We start from the raw sequence: 22,721 nt of genomic DNA, 5'->3' as shown, positions 1-22,721 counted from the left end.
GGAAACAAGGGGATGATTGATGCAAATATTCATCCTCCCAATTTGGAGAGATTTGGTGAGAAAAGATTATTATGAATCTCAAACTTTTTTAAATTTCCTAAATTACCCTCTAATTCATTATAAATAAACTTTCTTTTCTTTTCCTCCCAACTCGGGAACACATAAAATGTTTAATTTCCTTTCATTTCCTTTTCTTTTCATTAAACTCGGGAACATGAATATAATCACATCTTTTCCTTTCCATTCCCTTATAATTCCCCTTCCTTTCTCTTCTATCGTTAAATGAAACTCGGGAACACAGTGTAAGACTATGGGGTATAGGGCTTGGGTTGGGGGAAAACGCCCAAGCCACCACCCCGGGTGGGCTTGGGTTGGGGCGTGGCCCTTGGGGCTTGAGTTTCAAGCCGGGCGTGGGGCGGGGGTGACATGCTAGCTGGCTGGCTCCTAGTCGCTGACCCCGCCATGTCATAGCGGGTCATTTTGACCATTTTGAAAGTTTGAATTTTAAATTCAAACCGTTTGGCTATCCCAAACCGCCACTCGGGTCCGCTATAAATAACCCCCAACCCCACCGGCTACCCCATATCAAACCCGTCGCTATCCACCGGCTGCCCCACTTCCAAACCATCGCTATCCACCGGCTACCCCACTTCCAAACCCGTCACTATCCACCGCTATCCACCCAACCCGAAGAAGATGGCATCTTGGACCCACGAGGAAGAATTGGCTCTCGTTACAAGCGTCGTTGACGCTATGAAGGCTCGTCAACCCGACCAAACACGATATTGGCCGGAAGCATTCGCAACCTACAAACATAACGTTCATCACGACCTCCACAACCTCAACGCGTGCCAACATAAATGGCGCGAGCTACGGCCCAAGCTCGATCGTTTCCAGGCTTACTACGAAGCTGTTCCGAGCGGCGATTTAAGCCACGAGGATCGGGTGGCGGTGGCGAATATTGAATTTCTAGGTAAGGAGCGAAAGGCGTTCGACAAGATCGCCCTTTTTGAAATTTATCTAACGCTCTAGGTTTGTTATTTTGTAATTTTTAGGTATTATGTAATTTTTAGGATGATGTACTTTTTAAAATTTTAATGAAATTGTAGGTTTTTTTTATAAATGTTGTATGAATTTTATAATTTTTTTGTAATTTTTTTTAATAATTGCCACGCGGTGCACCCAACCCAAGCTCAACCCACGCCCCACCATACCTCGCAAACACATCACTAGACGGTGGGGGGCTCCCATTGCACGTGTCAACTCATGCCCCAACCTAAACCTAACCCAAACCCCACCATACCCACGTTCTAAATGTGCATTGGTTAATGAATAATTAAGCACACAAGTTTACCACTTTCGATCAAAACAAGAAAAACATCCCACCAATGACCAACCAAACATCTCTCATCCTCCATCTCCACTATGTGCATGTATGTGAGAGAGAAAACTTCCCCAAAGTAAACACTGCATACATTCTCAAACCCCTTTATTCTATTCTTCTATACCCCAGATTCTCTCACTCATCTCTGTTCTCAATCTCATCACATACCCTTTATTCATAATCTTTCAAACCCACAATCTTTTCCCATCACACTTTGCCCAAAAAACCCTTCAAATTTAACCTCAATTTCATAATGCCGATCAATAAAGAACCGGCTACGCCGCCGATGATCGGCAAGATCGGTCCGTACACCGTGTTTGTTACGACGCCTGCTACCCCTAAACCCACATTTGAATCTTCGCCGGCGCCGGTGAAATTGGCGCCGCCGGTTGTTCCGCCGCCGGTTCAGTATGAGAAGTCGGCTTCGGCTTATGGGTCCAAGTTTGACTTCTTTTGGGATGTTGTTGCTAAAGTTCAAAACGGTATTCTTGTTTAGTTTCTTTTTTTTTTTGGTTTTTGAGTTTGTTGAATGCAGAAGAATTTGAAATTGGAATTGAAGTTGAAATTGTGGATCATAATTTATTATTATTATTGTCGTCGTCGTCGTTAATTACATAGTTAGTCCCTGTGTGGTTTGCACAAAATAACATACTTAGATACTAATAGTTTAAAATCACCTTCTAGGGTATTAACTTTTTATTTTGTAACGTTTGAAGGTATTAACTTCTAGGGTATTAACATAGTTAGTCCCTGTGGTTTGCACAAAATAACATACTTAGGTACTAATAGAATATGATTTTAAGCCTACAAATAACGCTAATACCTCCAAATGTTACAAAATGAAAAGTTAATACCCTAGAATGTGATTTTAAACTATTAGTACCTAAGTATGTTACTTTGTGCAAACCACAGGGACTAACAATGTAATTAACTCTTTATTACTATTATTAATTTTTTAAATTAAACTGATTTTAATTATATAGATGTTTAATTTGTTTGCTTTCTTGTTGATTACATACACAATGAGTATAATTTCTGACTTCAATTGAAGGAGGGTTATGGTTTTTGGAGAAACTAAACTGAACCCATCAAAAGGGTTCTGTTTTGGTGGTTTGTACTAGTTATTTTATTTATTTTTTAAATGTGGAATCTTAATGGTCATTGAGATTTGATTACTTTTGCGACTTTAGTCCAAAACTTAAACCATTTGAATCTGGGTCATGTGGTTATAATTTTGTTGCCAATTTCATCTAAAAGCAAAATATGGTTAGATTTTCAGTTAAAATCCAGCTTTTCTTTCTTTTTCCTCCCATTTCAATGAAGGGTAAGTTAGATTTTTTTAATACCATTTTGCCCTTCATTAAAAGGGAGAAAAAAGACAAAAAAACTGAATGTTAACTGAAAATTTTGACCAGATTTTGATTTTGGATGAAAATAGTAACAAAATTGAAACCACATGGACCCAGATTCAAAAGGTTTAAGTTTTGGACTAAAATGACAAAAGTGACCAAATCTCAAGAACCATTTTGACAGTTTTCTCATCTTCGAAAGTTTAATAAAATGGTAGGATTAAAATAAAAGGGACGTTTTACCTTTTAATTAGACTGGAAGGTATGATGTGAGGAGGATGGGCCGCCACGTAAGCGGGTGTTAGGATAGGCCTAAAGGGGGGATGGGGCTAAATATATACATATATGTATGTATGTATAGGTATGTGTGTTATTAAAGTCTATGGGGTTCCACTCTAAAACCAATTGGTGATAGAGGGAGTAACCCAAGATCTTATTAATACAACCGGAAGGTCTTATTCTTTCGATGTGGGATAGGGCTCCTCCAATATGTGTGATGGAGGGGGACGTCGAGAACGGCTGCAGGGAGCCGCTGAAGACGGGGATGGGCCAGGGAGCCTCGCCGGCCCTTGGCCATCCCCCATACCGACTGGTCTTATGAAGTTTTGTGAAAAAAAAGTTAAATGTACGGAATCTGTATTATATTTAAAATACTTGGTGCGCATTATGATTGGTAGATTGCTATAGGTTAAAAAAATATTTTATTCTTTTTGAAATTATACTTTTTAAATTCTTTTCAATACCTTGGGCAGTTTGGTTTACATGACTGGTTCCAAACGGTAAACTGAACCGTGAAATCTGGTTTTTTTTTTAAACAAAATGTATTACTCCGAACCCGGACAGACCGGCTGATTTAGCTTTGGTTTGGACGGTTTCAACTGTTTTTCAACATGCATGATTGAAGCTTTGGAATTGTGTTTTTACTAAGTTCACATTTGTATATCAGCACATTCAAGTTTGGATGATCATGTGGCTCGTTGGTTTGGGCTGAATCAATCGAAATATCAGTGGGCTTTAGATGATTATTACCAAAACAAGGGACTGGTAACCTTTCTCTGCTTCTGTTTTTATGTCTTACTTTGACTTATTTGGTCAAATTCATTGATTTCGACTTTCAATATGCTTACCATAGTTTATATGTTTTGGACTTTAGCAAAAGGTTCATGTGTATGCATTAAAAGTAGACTTTAGATGACTTTAAACCCGTTTGACTTATTGACGTTGGATCAATTTCAACCCGTTTGACTTGTTCCCAATTTAGCTAAACTTTTCTGATTTGACCCATTTGATCTCTTCATAGAACACAACCCACATCAAACCATTTGTTATCATTAGTAAAAGGGTCGAAGTTGTCATCCTCAGAAAGCAATGGACAATGATGAGTTGACTTACAGTAGGTCGTTGGCTCTACATCTATTTTCAGAAAATTTGGGTTATACTCCGTTGACGAGTATTATTGTTCATTTGATTGTTACGGAGTCGATACATTTTATAGATTCTGTTTAGTTTGCCTATAGAGGCTAACCCCTTATAACCGACCCGCTTAAGTGAGGTTGACTTTTGAATAAGGATAGATTCGAGTTTGACTTCTGTAACTCAAGCCCACATCCTCTTGGCTTACCGTAGCAAAACGTCTTGAACTGCAGGATCAGGTTGAAGCAAAAGTTAAAGATGTCTCCACCAAAGCACAAAGTGTGTAAAATCCTTCTTGTGCAGGTAAAAATATTTATTTATCTTAATAAATGGTTTAAACAGGTTGGCGAGCTGGCCTTTTTTTAACCTTACAAAATTGATTATATACTGTCAGATGAAATTACATTTTTACCCCTAAACTAAACATAATTTTTAACTGCTTGCATGACTTTTTATTATTTTTTTTTTATGCAGAATCAGTGTCAAGCAAGCAACCTCAAGTACCATTTTGATTATGCTATGTCTATATCACAAAACACACAACAATTGATTTGTCTAAGGTTAGATCAAATAACATCTCCATATTTACCAGGATATCGTCGTCAATCTTTTACTACTTTTGCATGCAAGGCTCAACGATCTTACTATCGCGACGAGTCTCTCGACACTTGAGACATGTAACCATATTATTTACTATTTTTTTTTTAATTTATCTTACTGACTGCAAAAGTTAGGTTATTTAATCTCGCATTGTAACCATATTTTGTTGTTGTATCTGCATCTATGTTTCCCGCTAAAGCGAATTGAATTTTATTTAATGTATTGTTTATGTAGGGGTGTATATTCATGTCAAAGACATTAACCCTGAATCGGACACACTTAATATCAAGTAACCAGACTAGGGGTGTTCAGAATTCGATTCGGATTCGAAAAATTCGAAATTCGACTCGATTCGAATTCGATTAATAAGTTTGAATTCGAGTTGATTCGTATTCGAGTCGAGTAATCGAATTCAAATCGAATACGAATTTATGATTTTCAATTCGATTCGAAATTCAAATTCAATTTATATATAATTTTTTAGAGTAAACTGCCATTTTGGTCCCTGAGGTTTGGGCAATTTTGCCACTTTAGTCCAAATCTCAAACCTTTTGCATCTGGGTCCTGTGGTTTCAGTTTTGTTGCCGTTTTGGTCCAAAAGTGAAATTATCTCAAATTCCTCAAATTAAATCCTGATGTTTTGTCCTTTTTCTCAGGGATAATTTGGTCATTTCTTTTTTATTTTATTTAAACTTTTATTAAAACAATAATCTTAAAAAAACAATCACCAGACAACATTCCACACAATCAAGAACAGCATCAATCTCTACAAACACCACAACAATTCACACCAAATCAATCCTTCAAAAACATAATCAAACCTCCCAAATCAACACAAACAAAACCAAAACCCTAAAAAAACAATCACCAGATTCAATTCCAAAAACCATACGAAAATAAATCTTACTCCGTTCACTCCCAATCTGAGCAACTCCTTGGTAGATTCCAACGCCTCGATCAACGAAACAAGAGATCGGAACGATTCATCGGGAACCGCCTCTTTAACATCGCGAATCTCTTCAAACAACGGATTCAACCCTGATCCGCAACCCATAACAACACCACCGGTCCGCAACCTTGATCTGCAATGGTGGAGGTGCGACGGTGGAGGTGGAGGAACGATGATAGAGGTGCGACGATGTGTTGTGTAGGGGTTAGATTTAGGGCAAATTGGAGGCAGAGAGAAGTGGGGGTGTGGTGGTAACCAGCTCTGCAACCCTGATCCGCAACCCATAACAACACCACAGGTTATCACCGTCACCGGTAACCAGCTCCGCAACCCTAATCTCCACTCTATCTCTGACATCATTCTCTCTCTCATCCTTCCGACTTTCTCTTTAAATCTCTCTCTATATCTAGCCGTTGACAGTTTTGAAGAGACAATTATTATTAACCGGGGGAATTTTCAGGTGACGGAGTGAATTTTGAGTTCTGTTTTGAGTCTCATCTGCACCTCCGACATTATCTTCATCGCTAACCACTACCATCCATCCTTTTCTGCTCACGTGAACTCCGGTGACCACCATCATCTTTTCTGCTCGCGTTCATCACCGGTGCAGGTGTGTGGGGGATGATAAGTTGGGTTTGGAGAAGACGATGGTTGGGTTGGGGGATGATAAGTCTGCTGAGTTTCTTTTATGAGGTAAAGAATTAATTAATTTAATTATTTTAATTAGTAATTTGTTAAAATAATACTTGTAATGACCAAATTATCCCTGAGGAAAATGACAAAAGTTGATTTCACTTTTGGACCAAAATGCCAACAAAATTGAAACCACAGGGACCCAGATGCAAAAGGTTTGAGATTTGGACTAATGTGGCAAAACTGCCCAAACCTCAGGGACCAAAATGGTAGTTTACTCAATTTTTTAATATAGGTATGTATATACACACAAACATATATATATATATATATATATATATATATATATATATATACAAACACATATAACTTTTAAACGTAGCCAAAGTATGAACTTCTATAAGTGATAAGTTTATTATTCATAACATTACCAAATCTACTGTCAATTAGCCCTACTACTTATTTCTAAATTTTTACCTAATTTAAATCGCTACCAGTAACCCACCTATCTTCTAAATTTTGGTGTTTTACATATTGGCAGTTAATTAATTTTGCAGATTATAATATTTTGTGATGAAAATTAGTTTGTTGTAGTTTTAAAAAATGAAAGTAAAATAATTTATTGTTAAGGGTGAATTTGAATTAAATCGAATTTCTTCGAATTCGAATCGAAAATGAATTCAGGTAATGTTGGATCGTCATGTGACCCTAATAAGCCAATCTGAAGAGTTCAGAATCAATATCAAAGGCGGAATCAGTGATATCGATGTAAATACAGCTTGATACTTCCTAATTATCTTCTCTTATTGATTTCCAAAGCTTTTACAATTCAAATGACAATCCGACAACACATCGGCTCTGAAAACAACAACCTAATTCCGTTCTAAATGACAACAACAAGTTCAGTATTTATAGGGAGAGTAATTCCACACGGAATTCCTTCAAGCGGAATTAACTTTCATGCGGAATTACCTAATTCCGTGCGGAATTACTAATTTCGCATGAAACCCCTAATTTCGTATGAAATGACATAAAGTCCATTTCATGCGAAATTACCCTAAAATACTGTTTTCTCGGTTTCCGTGCCCTGATCTATCTAATACAATACAAGATTCGATAAAGACGAAGTTAAGAGACATCTATGCACCAACAGACTCCCCCTTGGATGTTGACGAAGGCTTTATCATAAAATCTTCAGTCTTTAGTCTTAATCTTTTATTTTCTCTGCTCGAATTAGTCTTGACATTGTAAAGCATCCTTCAAACTTTTATCTTCAAACTTTAACCTTCAATCTCCCTTTGAATGTTGATCCAGAATGTAAACTCCCCCTCTCGATATGCTGGAGCTCGAATTCTGGATCAATCTTGACATTTTCTTTGCCATGGAGATCTTGACTCCTGTTTCCTGGTTTTCAAACATATAACATTGTAATCTATTCAATCTTAAACTTCTATTAACTGTTCATCAGTTTTAGAAATCCACTTAAGTATTCAAGTCCAAGTTAATGACCTTGATTACTCAATTTATTTACCAAGTCCAACTTAATGACCATGGTTGATACAAGACAGAAACAAAACTGATTTTAATTCAATTCTTTTTTTCAAATTATTTTTCTGAAAAATACAAGTTTCAATTTAATGAACTTATTTTGACATTCCATTTTCTCAATTAACATATTAAGCTCCCAACTCATCATCCAGCTTAGAATCTTTCTGCATCTGCTCCAGCCTTCTGAATCTGAAGATCAACTACCCACTTTGGTTTGTCGGAAAATAAAGCAGAAATGAAAAATCTTTTTGGTATTTAATAAAATTTCTAAACTAGAATGCTAGGACATAAATGAAATGCAGTAAAAATAAACTATTTACAAACATATTTTTGGTGAGCGTGTTAGGGAATCATATCAGCTGACGACAAGTTACTAGCAGCGTTAAGCTTGATAACATACTAAGTGTTAATCAATTCACTTAGATTGTCGATATGCTGATCCTCTTAAATTTTCATACAAACTTCAATCTGTTCAGGATACGATTTAGGTGAATTAAAGACTTAAACTTATTTGTGTGTCCCACCTCTTGAATATACTCCCGTATCCAGATCCCAATATTCAGTCTTACAGGTGAGTATACCTAGATGATATCTGTAAAGGGTTAAATGCGAAACCGTGAGAGCTTAGTTCAGAACTTCCGTTCAGCAGAGAGATGACGGTTCGACTTTAGGTGTGTTCCCTTTCGAGAATCTTTTCTTCAACATCACATGATTAGCATTTTGCAATGTTTCATCATTTTTTATGCTGAGGGTGAGCTTTATTTCAAGCAAGCGCAAAGTATTATACGGGGACTAGACCATTGCTTCCGTAAAATCAAAAGTCCCGAGATAATACCCCAGATATCACTGAGTATAAAGACCTAGTATCTCAGAAAGAGGGACCTTTCAAACAAGATTTCAGGGGTTACCTATATATCCAAGATTTGTTCCCCACAAAATAAGCAAGTTTGAATTTTAGGTTTATATCCCAAACAAGATTTACTGAATGTATAAAAACCTATCGACACATCATCAGCGAGACTGTTTAAAGCTTTAACACTTTACAAATCTTTAGCGTATCGTAACTGTCAAGCCGATGTACTATCATTTTCCCTTTTTACACAAGCTCTTTTTCAGTTTTCTATTGTTTTGGATTTTGAAGTTTTCTCATGTTTTTGGTTTTTTGAGATTTTTTTACTGTTTTTGTATTTTCTGAAAATATAACTCTACTCTACTCTAGTCCCCCTAAATACCAAAACAAGTAAAAAATCGACAAACCATTGCAGATTGTTTCTCAACATCACCATCTACAATGTTATCCACATCAACGCCAATAATCTCATCCGACACCGATAAAAGCTTCATACCATTTAGTTTTAAAAGATATTTAAAACGAGTTTTGTCAAATGCTTTGGTATGTAAATCAGCTTTCTGTTCGTCAGTGTGGATTTTCTCAATTCGTATCAACTTCTTCTCGAAGCAATCTCGGATGAAGTGGTGACGAATTTCGATATGTTTCGTTTTAGCGTGATGAACATGATTTTTTGTAATGTTTATTGCAGCCTCATTATCAAAAAAGATAGGGGTGTTAAGAAATTGCAAACCGTAGTCGCGCATCTGTTGCTGAATCCACAAGATCTGAGAGCAGCAACTGCTAGCAGATACATACTCGGCTTCACATGTGGATAGAGCCACAGAGGTCTGCTTCTTACATTGCCAGGTGACCAATTGTGGTCCAAAAAACTGACAACCCGCTGTTGTTGATTTAGCGTTAACTTTGCAGCATCCGAAATCGGAATCGGAATACCCTTCGAGCGTGAAATCGCCTTTTCTTGAATACCACAACCCCAATGATGGAGTTCCTTTCATGTAGCGTAATATCAATTTCACAATCACCATGTGCGAAGCTCTCGGGCTTGACTGAAACCGTGCTGCGAGGCAAGTCGGATACATGATATCGGTTCTGGAAGCAGTTAAGTACATCAGCGATTCGATCATGGAACGATACATTGTTTCATCTACCCTGTCTCCGGTGAGATCTGGGTTTATCCCATGATTCGTTGCTAAAGGGGTTGAAGCTGGAGGAGATCCTGACATCCCAAATTTCTCTAAGATATCATGAACATACTTTGTCTGGTGTATGAAAATTTCCTCAGGTAGTTGATCAACTTCAAGTCCCAAGAAGAATTTCATCTGCCCCATCGATGACATTTCAAACTTTTGCTTCATAACTTTTTCAAAGTCTTTACACAAATTTTCATCTGTTGACCCAAATATGATGTCATCCACGTATATTTGAACTATCAAAAGATGTCTGTCGACCTCTTTGGTGAAGAGAGTGGCATCCACTTTTCCACGGATGAAACTGTTGGCTAGCAAGTGTTGAGACAATGTCTCGTACCAAGCTCTCGGAGCCTGGTGTAAACCATACAACGCTTTATCCAGTAAGTAGACCTTGTCTTTGTGAATTGGATCGGTGAAGCCCGGTGGCTGTCCGACATATACCTCCTCTTTTACCTTCCCGTAGAGAAACGCTGATTTCACATCTAACTGAAAAACTTTAAATCCCTTCCACGATGCAAATGCTAGAAAGATTCTAATTGCTTCTAGTCGAGCCACGAGAGCATATACTTCGGTGAAATCTATACCCTCCTGCTGACTAAAGCCCTGGACTACGAGTCGAGCTTTGTTTCGAATAATAACCCCTCGATCATCTCTCTTGCATTTAAACACCCATTTTGTGTTAATCTTCCTGTGACCCTCAGGCAAATCTACTAACTTCCACACTCCTAACTTCTCAACTGGCTCAGTTCCTCCTGCATCGTGTTGACCCAAGAATCTTCAGTTAGCGCCTCTTTGTATGTTCGCGGTTCGATCTGCGAAATAAAACAACTTAGGGAAAACTCAATTTGTAAAGGTGCCACTGTTGAATAAAAACAAGTAAGCCCTTGGTCAATTTGTCGTCTTGTGCGGACGCCTGATTGTAATTCTCCAATAATCATCTCCTCTGGATGGTATGAAAGAGTTCTTGGCATCACCTCGCCTGGAATATCTATCTCGCCCTCTAGATTTGTGATATTTTGATCTACACTTTGTTCACTGATTGGAATAGTTTGACTTGAAATCTGAATTTGCTCCCCCTCAGAATCTGAATCACCACAATCAAATACTGGTCTGTTCTCAGATTCTTGATTATCATTCATTGCCGACTGATTATCATGAGCAACTTCATTTTGTTGAATATCATCATGTTCTCCAGCATTGCTTGGACCTGCTTCATCATCATTTGAAGTATGCCTTTGACGCCTTGAAGACTCAGCTGGGAACCTTTCCTGTGATGACTCATACTCTCTCAGAATATCCAACTCGTTAAAGAAATCTTCTTCTTCTTCTTCTTCCTCTTCTTCTTTCATGTCAAACGAATTCCACAAAGTGTCATAGTGAAAACACCATGAATCTCCTGGATTCTGTGGTAGCATTGTGTAACCTTGACACTCAACATTCGATGATCCGCTTTAAGCTTGGAACAAAGACTCGTCTTAGTGGACTTGAATAACCCACAAATATCCATTCGATGCTCTTTGGACCAAATTTACCAAAAGGATCTAGAACTGTGCAGGGAGACCCAAACGGTTCTAAATACTTCAAGTTTGGCTTGCGATTGTTGATTAGCTCAAAGCATGTCTTGTTGAATTTCTTTACAGTAAGAACCCGGTTGAGCGTATAGCATGCGACTGATACTGCTTCTGCCCAAAAGCTAACAGGTAGCTTGGAATCAGCAAGCATCGTCCTGGCCGTTTCAATTAGCGTCCTGTTATTTCTTTCAGCTACTCAATTCTGTTGTGGAGTGTAAGGAGCACTAAATTCATGCAATATACCTCTTTCATCACAATACTTTTCCATCTTGATATTCTTGAACTCAGTACCATTGTCACTACGTAATCTTCTAATGCGTGTTTGGTACAAGTTTTCCATCTTTTGAAAAGCGTCATCAAACGATCAAACATTTCATCTTTTGACTTCAGAAATAATACCCAAGAAAATCTTGAATAATCGTCTGTGACTACAAGACAATAGAGATCCCCAGTAATACTTTTGACGTTCACTGGACCAAACAAATCCATATGGAGTCTCTCTAAAGGTCTCGAGATTGAATTTTCTTTCTTCCCTGGGTGAGATTTCTTCTTTTGCTTTCCTTTGATGCAACTAATGCACTCCCCCTCAAGATGAAAACCTTTCACATAAACACCAGTAACCAAATCATTGTGCACCAGGTGATTCATTTTTCGCAAATGTATATGACCCATTTTTCGGTGCCACAGTTGTGATTCTTTCTCTGTTGCTCTAGACATAAAAGAATGAGCCTGACCCGTGGTTGTAGTTGCTACGCTCATGTCCAACACGTACAGATCATTGACTCTTGGTGCTCTCATGATAATCCATTCTTCGGGGACAACAAATCCTTGTTTCAAGATCAAACATTTTTGTCTGTGAAGTGCGTTGTATACATCCTATCACAGATCTGAGAAATACTCAGAAGATTATTCTCAAGCTCAGCAATGTAGTTAACTCTTTCAAACGTGATAATGCCATTGGATAACGTTCCTTCCCCAACTATCCTACCTCCTTGATTTCCTGCAAAACCCACATAACCTCCATTAAATCCTCTAACATCGTACAACAGGGTCTTCTTCCCTGTCATGTGCCGAGAAGCTCCACTATCCATAATACAACGTGAAACGGATCTTGGAAGCTCCTGCACAAATCACAAACACTTAGGGTGTGTTTGGCAAAACTAGCTGGTAGCTGGAAGCTGGTGGCTGGAAGCTGGTGGCTGGAAGCTGGTGGCTAGAAGCTGTAGCTTTTTAGATATTAAGGTGTTTGGCAGATTAGCTGGAGCTTTTAATAAAATGTATAAAATGACTAAAATGGGCATAAATAAAAAAAAACATAATACCACTCGTAATCACACACACACACACACATATATATATATATACACACACACACATATATATATATATAAGTTATTTCTCAAATGAGTAAAACATGATCATTTTCAATTATATAGAACATAGTTATTGACAAACAGTCATAACATAATATAATATTATTAAATCATTAATGTCGTGCATTCCATATCAAAGTAACAATTTCGTTGCGAACATGTCTAGCTAAAATTAAATGGATAAATAGCTTAACATACAGTCATGTCACTAAAACATCAAGGTAAAAAACAAAAAATCAATCCAAAAGAAATAAAGTTCAAACAAATAGAAACAATAATGTCTTCGTAACATGTCCTCAAAGAAAACTTTAGTTGGTGAGCCTTTGCTTTCGTTGCAGCCACGCTAACCTACCATGATCATGTGGCACACTTATAAACATTTCCCTTTACACGAGATCTTCAAATAAATCCATTGCAAATAACCACAACTCCTCATCTTCTCTCATTAATCCTGCATCTACCATCCGGCTAAGCAAACCCATACCAGCTTCAATACTGAACTTAGTACGTTGACTGAGTTTGGAAGAATTATGCAAGGATCAAATACTATTAAGTTATACATTTAGGAAACTGATGAGTAGGTAGGTATATACCTTCAACATGATACATTCAGAAAACCGATATTGATATTTCACCAAGAACAAAATTTTGCATCATATAATCCTCTTACCAGGTTACCACAATTTCTGTATACTGGATATATAATGAGTTTAAGTACATGAAAAACTTTAAGCAATCATGAAATTCCATACAAATGTAAATGTTTTATTTTTCTTTTCTTTTGCACAGATCTCTGTTGCAACACCCACTTTTCACGTAATATAACATCGTCAATTAATGTAAGCGAACCAATTAACGTGACACCTAGGGGTGCAAACGAGCCGAGCCGAGCCCGAGCTCGACCAGGCTCGAGCTCGAGCTCGTTTAACATATGAAAGCTCGAGCTCGAGCTCGGCTCGAAGGTAATTCTTCAAGCTCGAGCTCGGCTCGTTTACTAAATGAGCTTGTTTTTAGGCTCGGGCTCGAGCTCGTTTAAGCTCGGCTCGTTCGAGCTTCTTTTCACAATGGTAACTAATACTTACCTATTGCACAAAAAACACTTAACTGTTTCACCATTGGCTCAACCAGTTCATCACATTCTGGAGCTGTAGGGTGAAGTTTACTTAAAAAAGATCATTCTTGGGCTGTAGGGTGAAGTTTGCTTAAAAAATCAAATCATCAGTTATTAAAAAATGCATAAAGCACATCTAGGTATGAACACAAAATTCTTTCAGTGAAAAGGTATTATCCTGGAACCTATATCAACAATTAATTTTCTATCCTCCTTGTGAAGATTGGTCGAATAAAATGTTAAAGATCAAATATGTTATTATTCAACTTTAAAAAAGTATTATTATTTTTATTGTAGTTGTGACATGAAAGAAAAAAAGGATGAAGAAGAAAGCACATTAAACGAAGGGGAAGCTGACAGTAGAAGACAAACTTCATCAATACGAGTCAAAGACATCAAGATTTGATTATTTTATCATCCACAGAAGAAGACAAACTTCATCAATTCACTCAAACAATCGACTAGCATAACTTGATTACATGAATATCCTAACATGGTTTTATATAGCTAACAGTAAAAACGAACATGCATACCTTTGCTTCGATCGACTTTTCTTCAATATGGGATGATGAGGATTGTAGGTTATTTAAGTAATTTAAACCCTAAAAGCTTGTAGGTTTTTTAAACGCCACTATAACCAGCGTTTCAAAAAGAGCTTTTCAACTAATCTAAAAGCCTTAAGCCTGTTTCAACCAAACAAGGCTTTTATTGGGCCTGGAGCTTTTTCTTAAAAGCTTGAAGCTTGAAGCTCCTAAAAGCTTCTAAAAGCTTGTTGCCAAACATACCCTTAGTTGATTTTGATGCCACCCAAGCCTCTTTTGACTCAGGTAGCTGGAAATCAATGACAGTTCTTTTGGTGATCAATGGTGGAAAATTCTTATCATTGATCTTCAACCTTTCTTTAGACCCAACCTCAACCTCTTTGTATAAGAAAAACTCATCTTTTTGAGGTTGACCAGATGGTTGGTCTTTATTCGGAACATCTTTCTTCTTAGAATTTTGCATTTCTTTCTCAAGTTTCTCATAAAAATCCAAAAGAACATTCATCTTTAACAGTGTAGTAGAAGATAATTGTTTTTCCGACTCTGAAACCTTTGGTTTTTGAGAACTTGTCTTCTTTTCAGTAACTTTTGGCTTCCATGGTTGTTGAGATGACGCAACCCGTTTGTAAAACTTGTCATTTTTAGTTACCACATTTTTAACAGATTCAGTTTTGATTTTGATGTTTTCATTCTTCAAAACCTTTTGCTCAACAACCATTGGAGCTTTTCCTTTCACATCAACTTTCCTTTTCTGAATCTCAACAACTTCAGTCTTAGGCTTCAAGTTGGTACACTTTCGTGCAATATGTCCAACTTGATTGCATTTGAAGCATGTTCGGGTGTCAACTACCCGACTTGTGCCTTCAGACTGAGGCTGTGAGGCCTTCTTCTCAAAGAACTCTTTGTTTCATTTTGAAAAAAATTTAGATTCTTCATCAGAAAGTGAACTCAAACTTGAACTTTTCACAAACACCTTTTTCTCAGCAAACCTTCTGTTTTGAACATTCTTTTTCTGATAATTCTTACCACCCTGATATCCACCCGACCATTTGTTTTGATTGTTGTTATAAAAACGCGGTGGAACAACAGGCTTCTTGTAGTAAGCTTTATCTTTTTCAAAATTCATTTGTCTCTTTGTCTGATTTAAACTTTCTACTTCAGACAGATCAATTTCAACCAATTTGAACACATTTCTCAATTTTCCAACATTCATATTTTCCAAAGGAAAATCACGATCTGAATACAACTTATCAGATCCACACATCTTGTATATCACAAGATTAGGTTCTTCATTTAAGTTGTTTTTGGACTTTGATTTTGGAATGTATTTGTCCAAAAAGCATTCATCATCCTCAGTAGTGTCACTTTCAGATTTCAAAACATTTTCAGCCATGCTTTTAACAATTTCAGATTGAACACTATCCTCATCAGATGATGAATTGAATGTGACATCGATTGACTCTGGAAGTTTAATTTCATTGACATCCTCATCGTCATTAACCAACCCTGACTTTTTCTTTGAAAAATTGTTTAACACTGGCGGTGGAACCTGATGATACCCAACCCCAGTTCCATCCAAATAAACATCTTCGCCTAATTTGTTTTTCCTGATGGGTTTGGGAACAATGTGTTGTAAAACAAAGCTTGCGGAGTTGTAACTGGTTAATTTTAGATTGATGCGCTCATTTTCAATTTTAGCTTCTTGAACTTGAAGCTTCAGATTAGCAATCTCATCCAACTGTTGGTTGATTTGCTCTTCTTTAACTCTAAGAACACCGGTCAGTTGAAGATTTTCTTTGTCTGTTTTACCATTTCTTTCATCAGAATCTTTTACCGTTCGTTTTAGTTTTTCAAAATTTTCTGAAATTTGACGATTTTCAAGAATCAATTTTTCATATTCTTTCCTAATTCTTTCTACATCATTTTTATCATTTTCGATTTTCTCAGTTAATTCTTTTAATTTGTCGTTTGAAGCTTTTAACAATTTATCAAGGTTTAAGATCTGATCTTCAATACTTCTGACTCTAGCAGTTAGTTCTTCAACCTTCTTACCACTAAGGTAAGCAATTGTACTACAAACTTTGCACTCTTTCATGCAATTTTTGCAGTCATTCTCAGATTTAACTTTCTTACCTGACTCATGTGTATTGTTTGAACTGACCTTGTTTTTGGACTCAGTTCCAGAACCAGAAACTACCTCTAGTTCTTTTGCAGCAAGAACTTTGTCAGCCATCTTTTTCAAATTTTCTGCTGTAAATTCTTGTGACGTATCAATAATCCCGTCATCAACTTTCTTTGGCTGCGGCTCTTTTTCTGTCTCTTTCTCTTTCTCATCAGCTTCTCCTCCTCCCCACCACATTCTTTGCCTGGCTTCTTCTTCTTCAGCAATTTGTTTGGTGAGAATTTCAACATCAACAATATCTAGATCAACTGCTATGTTTCCATTAGGATCGAGATAACATTCTCTATCAGGATCCCATCGATTTGCTTTCTTTGCTTCCATCCATGTACAATAGATTTTGCCTTTCATGAATTGAGCTGTTGACTTCCTGTTTACATACTTCACTTCTTCAGATCTGGTATCTTTAAAAGGAACAATCTTTGCTGCTGTAAAGGCGTATCCAACTGCATCTTCTTCAGGCAAAACATCACTCCAATCATAACCTTCATCATCATGAAAAACAGCAAGTGCCCTGGATTTTTCTCTGGGTGCCTCCTCTATCTGCTTCATCCTGGGAGGTTCTGCTTTATTTTGATGATAAATTGCTCTTTTGTAATAATCCTCTCGAAAAGGATTTGCAGTATCATCAGTGTAAGCATTTCTGCACTCACACTTAAAATGACCTTTTTGTTTACATTTAAAGCACGTGACAATTGACTTGTCAAAGCCTAACTTGGTAGAAGGTCCACCAATAGACTGTCTTCCAGTAATCTCCATGAATCGCTGCGCTCTTCTCACTGCACTCGCCATACACCACCTTATATCGATCAACTCCATCTTCTCAGGGTCGATCTGATCGTAGTCTTCCTTTGTTAGGTTGGTGTTACCTATCTTTCCTGCAACGAGACTTTCGTATGATTCTAACACAGGCGCTAAAAACACCATCTGTTGTTTGGCAGATTCTTCACTAAAATTCTGACCATTCTTCAGATCCACAACAATGTTGCATTGAAACAGATTGTTTGATGTAGATTGATTTGAAGTATTTGACGATGAACCACCATGATAGCCACTGCTAGGAGTTTCTTATGATAGCCACTGCTAGGAGTTTCTTGATTCATTGTGTTTGAGCTTTCTGCTAAAAAAGTTGTCTTAGGAGATGCAGTCTTTGGGATCATACTACCTCTGTAATACAGCTCCACATTCTGCTGATAAGATGAGTTGTTGACTTTGCTGAATTTCTTGATTTCTAATTCATGACTTTCCAGTCTTTCGATAAGCAGATCCACTGTCAAATCTTTTGACTTGATTGTGTTCTTCAGCATCAAGGCAAAGTACTGCCAATCTTCATTCGGTAGTGAGTCAAACAATTTGTCAACCAACTCTTCTTGAGTGTAAATGATTTTATGTCTTGCAAGCTCCATCTTCAAATGCCCGAATCTTTCAATCATCTTGGAACCAGACTCATTCTTTAAACAACCAAACAAATCAAACTCTTTTCTTAACAATTTCTTTTTGTTTTTAACTATCTCAGCACTACCAACATATTTTATTTTTAATTTTTCCCAAAGGTCTCTCGAATCTTTGTACTCGATCAGTGAGATAATGTCATCTCTGACAGATTGGTGAAGCAAAGCAATGCACTTTTGTTCAGCAACATATCTTTCTATTTGATTTTCTTCTAAATTTTCATAATCTGTTCTCCCCAAATCATAACCATTTTTCAAACTTTTCCAACTGGGATATGCAAACGCTTAAGCCATTCTTCAAATCTTGTAGCCCACCTATTGAAATCTTCAATTGCCATCAACTTGGGCGGCTTATTGTATGTTCCATATGCACTGTCTACACTCATAGCATCAGAAAGAATTTTCTTTGCACTCGGTGTTGGTGTAGTTTCATTCGTGTTATTTGATGTGCCATCTCCCGAACCACTGGTAAATGCAAACACATCACAAAAAGGATTCATGAAATCATCCATCTTTCAAGTACCTGAAACAATCAACAAACACTTAGAAAATTTTTTGAAATTTTGAAAAGCAGTTTCAAACGGAATTAGTTCAAGCGAAATAGCTCAAACGAAAATAGATTTCTCAAGCGAAATTAGTAATATCGTATGAACAGACCAAACGAAATTTAATTTCGTATGGAATTAAGCACAAATTCAAACGGAATTACAACTTTGAAACGAAATTGTAATTTCGTATGGAATTATCTCAAGCGAAATTCTAATTCCGTGCGGAATTAGGTAATTTCAAACGAAATTAAGATCAAACTGTAATTTCGTGCGGAATTAGGGTGCTATTCCACCCGAAATTAAGATGATGTCAGCATGTCCGATCTGTTGTTCAAGCAAAATTACCAATATTATCATAATTAAGTCGAGTTAAGGTCCAATTCTTTCAAGGATTCGATAAAACTACGTTTCGCTTATTATATGTGAAAATCAACCCATTTTGACCGTTAAATTCTGATTACTTTTGCAAAGAAAGAGTAAAAGTGAGAGAATCCGATGAAATCAAGCTGAATTGGTATGAACTCCTCGTCCTGAGCTCTGATACCACTTGTTGGATCGTCGTGTGACCCTAATAAGTCAATCTGAAGAGTTCAGAATCAATATCAAAGGCGGAATCAGTGACATCGATGTAAATACAGCTTGATACTTCCTAATTATCTTCTCTTATTGATTTCCAAAGATTTTACAATTCAAATGACAATCCGGCAACACCTCGGCTCTGAAAACAACAACCTAATTCCATTCTAAATGACAACAACAAGTTCAGTATTTATAGGGAGAGTAATTCCGCACGGAATTCCTTCAAGCGGAATTACCTTTCATGCGGAATTACCTTTCATGCGGAATTACCTAATTCCGTGCGGAATTACTAATTTCGCATGAAACCCCTAATTTCGTATGAAATGACATAAAGTCCATTTCATGCGAAATTACCCTAAAATACTGTTTTCTCGGTTTCCGTGCCCTGATCTATCTAATACAATACAAGACTCGATAAAGACGAAGTTAACAGACATCTATGCACCAACAGGTAAAAAAAAATTTAATTCGCATAATTCGAAAATTCGTTATTCGACTCGATGAACTGTAACACTCTAGCCCGTTTAAGTAATTATCTTAATAAATACGGATAAGTAGGTCCCAGATTTTTTTAAACAATACATAAACGTATAACTTATATGTCTGGGTTAACCGACAACCCAGACGATCGACATAACAAGTTATTACACTTGAATTGTATTTTACGACAGACAAGTTTTTAAGTATGAAAGTTCGGGCACGCATGATCATGCTTTAATTATCCCGAAGGGATGTTCCCGAGGAAATGGTGGTTTAGCAGTGTTCGGTTCTTCGTGTGTTTGCTCGTCCGTCCTGTTCTCGCCTTAGTGAAAACCTATCATAAACACTAAAAAAATTAGTGTTCAAGTTATACGTCAAACGATTAATAATCAAAACATTTGAACGAAACAAAAAGCACAATTTTTTTTTTGTGTCAGCCTCCTTATCTGGCGGGGTCAGGTTTCCACCCGGCCATGTCAACTGAAACATGTCTTTTCTCAACCACTTTACCCGATCGGGTCAAGTCTTCAACCAGCAGTGTCAGCTGAAAACGTGTTTTCTCTTCAAATCACTCTTTCGGTTTGAAGTTAATTACCCAACTAACCCGTTAGGAGGCATTTTGCATCCTAGCTCATGCCTCCTACTTTCTTATCAAGATTTTCATTATATCTTCCGCCACAACTTCCTTTGTGGTGGGTTATTCTAGGAAGACCTTTATATTCCAATTTTACCCTCTGGTTTAACATTTTACCAAAATGACCCATTAAGAGACGTAAATCTCTGGTTTGACATTTTACCAAAATGACCCGTTAAGAGACGTAAATCAATTTAGTCCATTTCCGCATAATGGACATGCCCTTGGATCGAATGACCGTTTTACCCAAAATATTAAATGCATTTCACTTGGGTTAATCTGTTACCCAAATTTGACCCATCCCTCTTTAGTCGAGCCATAAGCCCTTACCGAAAGCATAGCCTTTTATACATACCTGACGCGAGTCAAAACCATTGACTCGTTATCCATACCTTGCGATGGCTATTTCTTTCCTATTCGTGGCAATGCATGCTCATACATTATGCTTACCTATAATCATGAAATTTGTAACGCCCTAAAATATAATTGTGCACATTTATATATTATTATAGTATGCTACAAGTAAATAACTATGAGTATGGATCTAGTTAGAATGTAAATCTAAAACTTAAACTTAAAAGAATGAAAGTTAATTTATTAAAAATAAATGTTCATATTTGAGGGGCCAAATGTGGAAGGAATGAAAGTTAATTTATTAAAAGAACTAAAAACACACCACACACATCTGTGTGTGTGGGTGTCGCCAGGAGCAAGAAAGGGAGAGGGAAAACCCTCATCTTTATAAAATCCAGAAATTAGAAGGGAAATCATGGCTAATTCCACTGCATGAACACTGGAGCAAGAGAGAGAGAGGGAAAACCCTCATCTTTATAAAATCCAGAAATTAGAAGGGATATCATGGCTAATTCCACTGCAGGAACACTTAAATTCGATCATCCAAACTATTCTAACAAAAGGTAAGTTGAATTTTTTGATCTTATGAACTCTCATAACTGGGTTATGATTAATCCCTGAAATTGAATGAATTTAGTATGAACATTTGATAGAATCATTATATAGATGATAAATTATGCTTAAATTGTTGATAATCTTAATGATTCAAGGTGAAACCCATTATGATAGAGTTATGATGAAGTATGATAATCATGTTGGTGCAAACTTATGTAATGTTGATGCAAAGTTTGTATGTTGTAGAACATTAGTTAGATAATATGGTGTAGGATGATGATTGTATGAATTTGATTGATTATAATAGTTCATGTTGTGAAATAGGAAGAATATGTATAGAATACTTGTACATTATGCTTTACTAATGGTACGCACACCAAGTGTTTGATAGAATGCTTAAAAGATGAATTATAGCATGTTATGATTATATCTTGTTGAGAATCATTTGCTAAAATGAAATGAAAAATAAACGCACAAAACGATTTATATTCTGTGATAAAAGACTTATGAGGAATGTCCAAGGCATGGAAAGCTAAGTATGCGTTTGCTAAGTGTAGGTGTGAAAGGAGAATAATCAAGCGAAAAGAGGTCACAAGGTTCAAACGATCGAGGTAAGTTTTTACACTTACAAATACTAGTAGTTTACAATGTTTAAGTTTATAATTTTGCATTATGTTAAATGAAAGTACGTGGAAGATCGATTTGTACAAGGTTTGAATTCTTTGTTGATGTCTGCCGTAGCCTACGGCTGGCATACCGACAGGGTGAAATAAACGTCTGGGCTGTGATAATTCATCTGGGTTATGTCTCGGTCATGAGTGATAACCTAGATGACAAGGTAACTCGTCTGGGTTATGCCTGATAACCCAGATGACCAGGTAACTTGTCTGGGTTATGCCTCAAAAATTAACTAACTGATAATATAGAAGATAGAAGGAATTTGACATTTATACCCGTTAGAAAGTATGATTGAAGGAATGTTAAAGAAAGGATTATTTATCATTACACTCGATGGAAAATTTAAAGTCTACGTTAGTTAACTATGAAATAACTAATTTATGTGATATTGTTGTAGGTAAATCAACGTGTTAGGTGACGCTAAGCTTGGAACGAACACATCATCTCTTATGCTTCCGCTATGATACTCGACTAAACAGGTCAAAAGCTTTTGTACAAACTTTCATGTTATGCTTTAAGTTTTGTAATGTTTAACTTTAAGTATTTCCGGAACTTTGTCGGATAAGTGTACGGTGGTTAACTTAGATTTTGGAAGTAAAATTCTTATTTAGTTAACTTGGGTTATGTTTGTCGAAATTTTGTGGTCAATTTTATAAGTTTTATGTTTGACCCGTTTCGTTGTCAAGCTTAAACTCTTATGTTACGAATAAGAAACTTTAGACATTACAAGTTGGTATTAGAGCCCAG

The 22,721-nt window shown here is 36.8% G+C and overlaps 1 protein-coding gene across 3 annotated transcripts; it reads left to right on the top strand.

The window, feature by feature from the left end:
* Nucleotides 1-1,389: 1,389 nt before the first annotated feature.
* Nucleotides 1,390-22,395, top strand: LOC110877478. 3 transcript variants are annotated; one of them, XR_004866187.1, is made up of 5 exons: nt 1,390-1,866; nt 3,680-3,777; nt 4,380-4,449; nt 21,854-21,907; nt 22,372-22,395. XR_004866187.1 is itself a non-coding variant. In XM_022125627.2 (5 exons), the coding sequence occupies exons 1-3, from the start codon at nt 1,638-1,640 to the stop codon at nt 4,431-4,433; spliced, it is 381 nt and encodes a 126-aa protein (XP_021981319.1). In that variant the 5' UTR covers nt 1,391-1,637; the 3' UTR covers nt 4,434-4,449; nt 4,621-4,646; nt 4,739-4,975. The 3 variants fall into 3 exon arrangements, 2 of the variants coding, with proteins under 2 accessions (XP_021981319.1, XP_021981318.1); XM_022125627.2 differs by lacking the exons at nt 21,854-21,907; nt 22,372-22,395 and adding exons at nt 4,621-4,646; nt 4,739-4,975 and having other exon boundaries at nt 1,391-1,866; XM_022125626.2 differs by lacking the exons at nt 21,854-21,907; nt 22,372-22,395 and adding an exon at nt 4,621-4,975 and having other exon boundaries at nt 1,393-1,866.
* The last annotated feature ends 326 nt before the right edge of the window (nt 22,396-22,721 follow it).

This window comes from Helianthus annuus, chromosome 9, assembly GCF_002127325.2.
Source record: "Helianthus annuus cultivar XRQ/B chromosome 9, HanXRQr2.0-SUNRISE, whole genome shotgun sequence".
NCBI classification, from domain to species: Eukaryota; Viridiplantae; Streptophyta; class Magnoliopsida; order Asterales; family Asteraceae; genus Helianthus; species Helianthus annuus.
This window is presented reverse-complemented; position numbering and strand designations above follow the sequence as displayed.

Coding starts and splice junctions, on each gene's coding strand:
- LOC110877478 (XM_022125627.2), top strand. CDS start 1,638: ATGCCGATCAATAAAGAACCGGCTACGCCGCCGATGATCGGCAAGATC. Junction 1,867..3,679: donor TGTTGCTAAAGTTCAAAACG/GTATTCTTGTTT, acceptor TTTGTATATCAG/CACATTCAAGTTTGGATGAT. Junction 3,778..4,379: donor ATTACCAAAACAAGGGACTG/GTAACCTTTCTC, acceptor CTTGAACTGCAG/GATCAGGTTGAAGCAAAAGT.